This window comes from Gambusia affinis, linkage group LG10 (assembly GCF_019740435.1).
Source record: "Gambusia affinis linkage group LG10, SWU_Gaff_1.0, whole genome shotgun sequence".
Lineage (NCBI taxonomy): Eukaryota > Metazoa > Chordata > Actinopteri > Cyprinodontiformes > Poeciliidae > Gambusia > Gambusia affinis.
In genome coordinates, this window is record NC_057877.1 from 4,159,631 (window position 1) to 4,168,412 (window position 8,782).

General features: G+C 38.5%; 1 protein-coding gene across 2 annotated transcripts in view; it reads left to right on the forward strand.

The window, feature by feature from the left end:
* ryk (receptor like tyrosine kinase) overlaps nucleotides 1–3,785 on the forward strand; it is a 40,463-nt gene extending 36,678 nt beyond the window's left edge. For both annotated transcript variants that reach the window (XM_044128647.1, XM_044128648.1), the window contains one exon: nucleotides 2,739–3,785. In XM_044128647.1, coding sequence (XP_043984582.1) covers nucleotides 2,739–2,850 — 112 coding nt within the window. In that variant the 3' untranslated portion in view covers nucleotides 2,851–3,785. The remainder of the gene's footprint in view (nucleotides 1–2,738) is intronic.
* Nucleotides 3,786–8,782: the final 4,997 nt, after the last annotated feature.

Sequence of the window (8,782 nt, forward strand, 5' to 3'; positions counted from 1 at the left end):
TTATTTGCTTGTGCTGCTACTTTAAACTCTGGTCATATTATTTGCTCAAAATGACCATCTGAATGAATGGATATCATGAAAATCATCAATTAACCCCCCAATAAATAGTTTTTCACTCTTTATTCTTCCTTTACTTCATATTTTTAAGTCATATTTCACATATATAGCATTTTTTAACAACTGAAGTTAACATAATTAAAATTTTATAGCATTTTATTGTGTTATATGGAAAACATATAAATACTGCCCCTTTTAACCCTCCGTCTCTGTCCAGTTGACCATATGTGTGATGTTCTGGACAAAGAGCTCTGATTCATGCAGGTTCCAGTTTAAATCTCAAAGGATTGAAATCATGGTGCCAGGTTACCCAGGAAACGTTCAGAGGTCGGCTGCATGCCGTATCTCATCAGGCCCGGGCCGTCTCAGGCGCATTATTACGCAGATCGTCATGATACACTGACTCCTCGGCGATGACCTGTCTTATTGTCACGTCAGCAACGTCAATAAGCCAAACATGTCTTAGGCAATAAATAGTTCTACAAACTGTTGTCGAATGAGCCATGCTTTATGAAAAAAAACAAAACAAATTTCAGTCCAAGACCGACATCAAGCTAGCGTTGGGTCCCTTCAGGATGAAGAATCTCCATAAACTCATAACCATCAGTTAGTTGACACCTGCAGCGAAGCGTGTGTGTGTTCAGCTGCAGCCGGGCTTGTTCTTACAAGCTTTCGACAAAAGAAGCGTGCTGCTGATCAAACGGTGTTTATGTCACAGCGGGGCCAAATTAAACTGAGACGCTCAGCCAGCGCAGGGCGATGCGGACCTTATCAACATCCTGCAACTGTCAAGCACAGGGAGCAGCCGGTGCCCACCGCTGCATTGTTATTTATGGGCGGTTTCCTCAATACTGAGACCGCGGCGAGGTCACCGGCTTCACACTGATGGAAGAGAACGAGAGTTTTTCTCAGCTGAAAATCTGGTGCCCAGTCGCTAGGCACCCAGGAAAGAGAAGCTTGATGATTGGCTTAGAACAAGGATGCGCTCAATCTCAGTGCCTTGATGAGCGTTTGCACCCCTGCAGCCTTTTCAAAGTTGTCCCGTCACAACCGCAAGTCTCAATGCATGGGATTTGGATTTTACTGAATAAACAAACACAAAATTGTGCACAATTGTGAGCTGGAAGAAAAATATATATGTTTGGAGAGATTTTTTTTTTTTAAACCCTAACCAAAGTGTGACCTACATTTGTGTTCTGCTCTTTTTGCTTCTAATTAAATTCAATGCAAGAAACTGTCATAAAATTCTGCTAGTTTGTTCCTTCAGAACAATTTCATAATTACATAACTTTTTGTGCACATGCACGTGTGAAAATTTCCACAAAAATGGTGAAAAACATTGAATTAAAGTTATGCAAACTCCAACCTGCAGTATTTGTTACTTCTATTACACTTGATAACAAGTTATGGTCCATTTCCAATACATGAGTGACAAAAATTTGAGTTACTTACGTTTTTTAAAGAATAAAAAGTTTTGTCAAATCTATGTTTTGTTTTGGTTTTTCCATATGTAGATTCTGGAATTATTGCAAAATCCCTTGAAAATGTTTCTAGAGTAGCACCACAAAATCTGTCATTTTGACTGCAAAAAATCTCAGACGCAATTGTGAAGTCCTGGAGGAGCAGGGGTACGTTTCAAAAACTTTTAATAAATTGTCTTAAAGATTAAAGTTTTTTTTTTTTTATTGCTAATCTAGCAAAGCAGTTAAGAAGCACAGGGTGACACAATAGCAAACTGCAAACATGTGGAAGCGGGTCCAAGCAGCGGCGTCCTCAAGAGGTGGACAGGGAGGGGCCATGGCCCCTCTTCAAAATATGCTGGCCACCTCTTTGGCCCCACCAGACAATTGTGTCCATGTCATAGTCTTCAATAAAGAAACTAAATTCACCTCACATCATCCCGACTTCTCAATCTGCAACAAAAGTTGGTGGTGTCAGCATCGTGCTGTGGTGACTTTTTTTAAATTTTTTGCTTTTTTTTTTTTCCTTCTTCTTAAAGTTAAAGGGAAGCTGAAGGCAAGATGGATGGAGCTAAACACAGAGAAACTCTGAGGGGAAAAACTGCTAGAAGCTGCAAAACCTTGAAACCGAGGCGGAGGTTTATCTTCCAGCAGATGTTTTTTTATAAACATGCAGTCAAAGAATGATCCAGATTTAAATCCTAATGAAAATCTGCAAAGCAAAAATGGGCAACAATGTCAGTCTCTAAATGCCCCTGCAGAAAGACGAACACCCTGAATGTCTTGGACCTGCAACTTTTTAAGGCAAAAATATTAAATGTTAATTGTTACAGTGACGGTTCAGAATAAACCTGATTTGTGATTTTAATTGTTTTTATTTAGTGGAAACTCTGCAATAGTAAAATAGTTTTTTCCAACAAAAGTTTTGCGCATGTTTACAATGCAAATGCAGCTTTTGTCGAAGGATAACTCCCACACTTTGGTTTGATCCAGCAGAAATCTGTCCGGTGTCACGACTTCCACCTGTTGTTACTTCATTTCCAAGATTATTAGCGCTCGTAATCGACAGTTCTTAGACGCCATTTCTTCCTAAACAGTGGCTGGGCTACTGCCAACCTCTACTCACAGGAAGCGTTGTCCTTACCGATGTTGTGTGTATGTGTTTGCCTGAACTGTGTGCTTTTTTTTTTTCTTTTTTCCTCCTCTCTCTCGTTTTGGCAGGTTTGCCGTCATGGCTTGTTGCTGGGCTCTGGATCCAGAGGAGCGGCCAAAGTTTCAGCAGCTCGTTCAGTGCCTCACAGAGTTTCACGCCGCGCTGGGTGCCTACGTGTAAAAACGGGCATGTTCGTGTAAACGAAAGCTGGAAGGAGAAAAACAACAACAACAAAAAAAAAAAAACTCTAAAGGTTTTTGGACTCATGAAAATGTGCCTTATCAGAGATTCTTTTACTTTGTACAGTTTTTTTTTTTTTTTTATCTGTTTAATTACATTTTTACAGCATAGAGGAGTAAAATAAATAAATAAGATTCTTGGTTTTTTTGTTGCGGTTGCTTTCAAAGCATCTCCTTCTTCCCCCACAGAGGACTGGAACAATGGAAGCATGTCCTCCTCCTGTGTGACTCATCAACATTTACTGGCCACAGGGCAACTTCTTACAGGGCAGTGATGAGTTGTAACGGAGCAAAACGAGGAAGACGGTGAATTTGTTCTGAATAGCAGACTTTAAACGCCCGGCCGGTACAGCTGGTGTCGACCCCAGACGTTTGGATTTTCTCCGGCTCGGTACGAGAGGCGACCTGGAATCGGCACACACACTTACTTGCGTGTGTTGTGGTATTTGTAATGGTACAGCGCTTCCTCTGGATGAGCTTCCTGCCGCGTAACCGTGCCAACGCTCTGATTTTTACGGCTGCTCTGTGGACGGAACCGCAGCGAAGCTACACGCAGAATCCTACTCGGCTTGGATCGGATCCCCCTCTCCTTTCTTTATTTGTACTTTTGATTTATGGTTTTGTTTTTTTGTATAAGCTTGATTGTTCTGTGTCAGAACCAGCCCCAGCCAGAATTTTCTGAGTGATTTGTCAAAACGTTTGTGCTATCAATCACTGTGAAAAAACACACGACTGCCAACCAGCGTGCTCTCGTTGTATTCTTCCACCCGTTAGCATCTTCGTGACGTGTTTTTATGGTCACTGCATGTCGAGATAAGGTTGTAAACTGCTTCCCAAATTCATATCCACAAATAAAATGGGATCTTTTAAAAAATAGTGTGATTGTTCAGTTTGTTCCTCATTTTATTGTTTTTATTTTATTTATTTTTTTAAACACACCCTTCATACTCCTTCAAAGGCTCATTTATCTTACATTGGCTGTTCTACTCCTAATTTCACGGACTGAACAAATTAAAGTTGTTTTTACATGTGTGACCAAGCTTGTGAAGCTGTTTGTGTACGTCAGTGTGTTGTACTGGTGCAGAGTTGTCAACTGAATTTGTAATTCAGGGCATTTATGTGCGTGTTTCAAGAAGAAAGTTTTAAATAAATTCAGCTGTTTTTCTGTATCAGATCAATATCAGCCGATACTAAACCTCAGATATCGGTATCTCCAATACTGATGTTGGGGACCGGTGTGTCCCTAATTTGGTCTCATCTGGTCACAAGCATACGGTTCAAATCAAGTCGCTAATGGAGTTTAGCCACGTTTACATGAATATGTAAAAACAGAAAAGTACATTTCCTGCCAGTTGGCATTTAAATCTGAAACTGGATGTTCATACACACTCTGAAGAATCGCACTCTTCAGCATTAAGCCACTGAAGTTTTCCTGTTTTACGTCAACATTGCAGACGTTATTTTGATTTGCTAAATGGCAGAATAATGAGATTTATTAGAAGTTTTTATTTGTTTCCTTACTATTTGGGAACCGTTCTGTTTCGCTTACTGTAACCTGTTTGAGAGTAAACGAGTCGGTCACAGCTGGCTTCTCTCTCTGAAGTTAAGTCGGGCCAAACTTCTCTGGTTTTAGTTGCTAGAATCAGCAGAGTTTCTATTTGCTAAACATCACAACTAATAAGAAAGAGAACATATCAGATTTATTTATTAATGCCTTCAGAATCAGAACTCGCCTTTTAAACTTTAAGACTTTGGTCAAAGGTTTTGTATTTCTTTCCTCAAGTTTCTCCCAACAGCTGACTGGAGTTCTGGTCCATTCTCCCTGACGGAACCGGAGGAACTGGGTCAGGTTGGTAGGCCGCCTTGCTCACACACACACACGCACGCACACACACACACACACATGCACACTTAAGCCACTTTAGTAACGACTGCATGCTCAGGGTCACTGTCCCTTTGAAGAGACATTTGTGTTTCCTGTCTGTCTGTAGATGCTTCAATATTTCCACATACAGTTCCTTCCTTGTGATGTCATCTATTTCATGAAGTGCAGCAGTTCCTCCTGCAGCAACACGACGCTGTCACCCCCCCTTATTTCAGCCGTTTTTGAGCTTGCTTGCTTCTCCCTTTTCCCCCCCAAATGTAATCACGGTCATGTTGGCTAAATAATTCAAAATTGTCTTGAACAAACAGAACTTGTCTTCAGAGGTTGAGCTCTTTATCCATGTGTGTATGCTCAGACTATAATCTGGCTTTTTATTGTTATTGGTTTGTTGGTTCTCGAATAACCAGCAACAAATGAACTTCTTTTTCAAAAGTCTAGAACAGGACGAGCCTTGACTTGAAATCTAAATATTTCTTTAGATTTCCCCATGATTTCTCAAAAGGAAGCAGTGTGTCTAGGTGTTCCTCCTTTAAACTTAAGTTTTGCGTTAATTTATCAGGAAAAAAGACGACCTATCAGAAGCTTCCAAAGCTTTGACATCATCATATGGGCTTTCCCAAATTTTGTCTAAAGGCAGAGAAATCTGACCGGATGCCAACTTCTGAATAGGAAGGAAGTAAAAATTGAAAAGGTGAAAGTAATCTCTCATTTTTGTGGCGTTTATCTAGCAGAAATAATTTAGACTCATACCAGGGATGATATTGTCTGATTGAATCTGGTTTTAATGGCAGATGGTCTGTTGTTTTGACACACCTGCCTTACTAAAATGTAATAGAGAATAAGAGTAATAGAGAAAACTTTTGCCATAATTTCACGTCATATAGGAAACAGGAAACTGTTGATTTCAAATAAAACCTGCTAGACTCTCTGAATAATTTGAAAAAGAAAAGTATAAACTAATAAAATTTTATTTTTCCAGTAATTATGGGGATCTGTAGGTTTTGCACCACTGATTTGGATTATTTCTCTGCACTCGTCCACATTAAAGGATAAACTTTTCATCTGTTTTGTGTCCAATTAGAACAAAATAACTTTAAAACTGCTCAGTTTGTGGAAGAGAATCTAAAGCAGCCCTGACCTCCAGCTGAGTGTTGGTGTTGTCATATTCGAGTTTCAGTTTTGTTAGCTTTGGTCAACTTTTTTTTTTTTTCTTGTTTTTTTTTTTTTTTTTTTTCTTACAGTTTCCGCAACAGCGCCAGTCATGATAAGCCAAGAAAAAAAGAACACACAAAATAAACCACAACCTGCGTTGGGTAACTGGAAGTTGTCTACACCAGACGTCTGTGTCGTCACACCGCGGGAGACTTTGCACAGCTTTGGTTTCGAAAAATGTTTAAAGGTTTGAGGTTTTTCTCACTAAGTCTCTCTTTTCTCACTAAATCTCTCATCCAGGGATGTCTTTTCATGTTTACTGATGGAGAAATGTCTGAACATTCTGCCTTTCCGGACTCAATTCGCCTTGAAGAAATAAACACTGTTGGGTCTAAATCCATGTTAAGCTTTACTTACTGTATTCACCAACATGGATATATAACATCTTAACCGTATCAGATGCTGATGAATCAGCTGAACGCATCAAATTTAATCCTACAAGACAATTATCTTCTTTATAATGGAAAGTGTCTGCTTAACTAATGGATAAGAATACAGTCAATGGTGATGATCACAAAATTTCACCAGCTTGAAATTTCTGTTTTCTTTTTTTTTCTTGATGTGTATATTTGGGCAAAATTTAAACGTCAGCATTATTTCATATTTTTTGAAGGGCAATTTTGTTTACGGAGATTACATAATCCATTTTGTTAGTGGTTTTTATTTTTCTTTATTTTGTTTTTGTTCATTTGTTTTTTGGGATATTTGAAATGGCATCCGTTTCCAGTGTTACTTGTTGAGTACAAAATGATGCTTCATTTGTCTTTAAGAGAGCAAACTTGCATTATTATCCTGTAATCAATATATTACTTTAAAACGGTCTCCAAACAACAATATTATCGTTTATCACAATAATTTTGAGAAGAATTTGTCATCCAGCTGAATTTAGCTCGTCAGGTCTAGTTTCAGCATTTTCTCCACAAACTCCGAAGAGTGAGTCACTGAATTAATATTTAGCTGTTAAATAAATGTGTTTCTGTTTAATAAGGCCCATCTGTTGAATATCTGTTTTTCACAGAATGGATGTCATCAAGATTAGACTCCAGACTGCGATAAAGTCAGAACTGGGTCTGTTAAGTTTAAAGGAGGAACACCTAGGATTTGGTTAGTCATGATGATGTATATGATGAGAAATGTTATTGTTAATCCTCTTATTCCTTATTCTGTGTTTGTTTTGATTCGGGTAAATAAGTGTTATAAATCTGAAATGTTTATTATATTTGTGTTTTTCATAAATGGGATGCACAGCTGCTAGGAAGATGTTCCAGGGGCTCATCTGTTCAAAAACATTCCAGCTGGTTTACTTGCTCTCTCTAAATTCCCCTTCAGTGTGTGTGTGTGTGTGTGTGTGTGTGTGTGTGTGTGTGTGTGTGTGTGTGTGTCTGTGTGTGTCTCAGCGTTGACCATGATGGACCAGAGTTCTGTCCCGGTTGGACCTCGTCCAGTGATGTCCAATCACTGCGACCCTGCAACGATTAGTGGATATCGACATACAGATGAATATATTTTTATATATAATAATTTGATGGTTCCAGAAGGTAGGGTAAATTACAAAGAACGATGAAGATGTTGAGCAATGAGAGGCTTAAAAACACAATTACCCCGTAAAGCCAGACATTAAGATGTGGGCTTTTTATTTACTGCACAAAGAACAGGGTTTTTTAGAGGAAAACTTGAAACCAGACCAAACATGACTCTGATTTCTTTTGTGTTCAGGACTCTTTACCTGCACTTCTGTAAGATGTTTTGGAACAGCTGATTGAAAAGATGAAATCAGAAAATCTGTGTTTTTAAAACACAATGAATGTTGTTGCTGGAAGGGACAGACAGACAGAGGCATGTTGATTGGCCCAAGGTAAAAATCTATTAACTCTTGGTTAGAGGAAGCCTTGAGGAAAGGTTGCATCCATTTATCTTAGCCACCACAGCTTCAAAAACATATTGTGACATTCCTCTGTGTCATTGCTTGCACATTTACCATAGTCTATTTCATTAGAGCCTTTTTGTCGCCCCAGTAAGCCCTAAATCATTCATACTCCTGACAGATTTGTTAAATGTTAATTTTGCCATGTACTGTCTTCTAATTGGAGTCCTACCTTAAATCCGATTGAGAATCTGTGAGACAAGCTAAAGATTAGCTTCCAACTTCAAAGACCAGGAGCTCAGGATCAATGAGAATCATTCAAATACACGTGGAAACATCCAATAAGCTGGTTAGTAAGTTATGAGGGTTTGGTTGATGTTTTACCCTTTTAAACATATGCTTCTTTTACATTGTTTTACTATTTTTGGAAAGTGCGTGTCTTGATATCACTTCACAGGTAGGTGAATTTGGATCTATTGTACTACAGGACTATAGGAGGCGCTGTTGCAAGGTGTAATCATATTCTATAATATCATTGAAAAGTTGATTTATTTCAGTAACTAGGTCGGCTATAAAGTTTAAGTACATTATAGCCTATGAATTAATTCAAAACAAACTGACTTTTCCAAGTCTTCATTTCTTCTTAAATCTTCTTAAAATGATTTTCAGCTAATTGAAGCACGACACTTACGATTAGAAACACCAATAGAAAAACATTTTAAGCATTTTTTATTCAAAAATGCACTTCATGAAAAATTATATTTTTTACACCGACTCGCTGAGCGTGGATATAGGTCCCAGAACAGGTGCTAAAAAATTAAACCCATTGCCATTTTTTGCTCAATTGTTTATGACCACTGAATAGAAAAACATCTTGTAGTTTCCATTTAATATTTTGTATTATAAAACGCG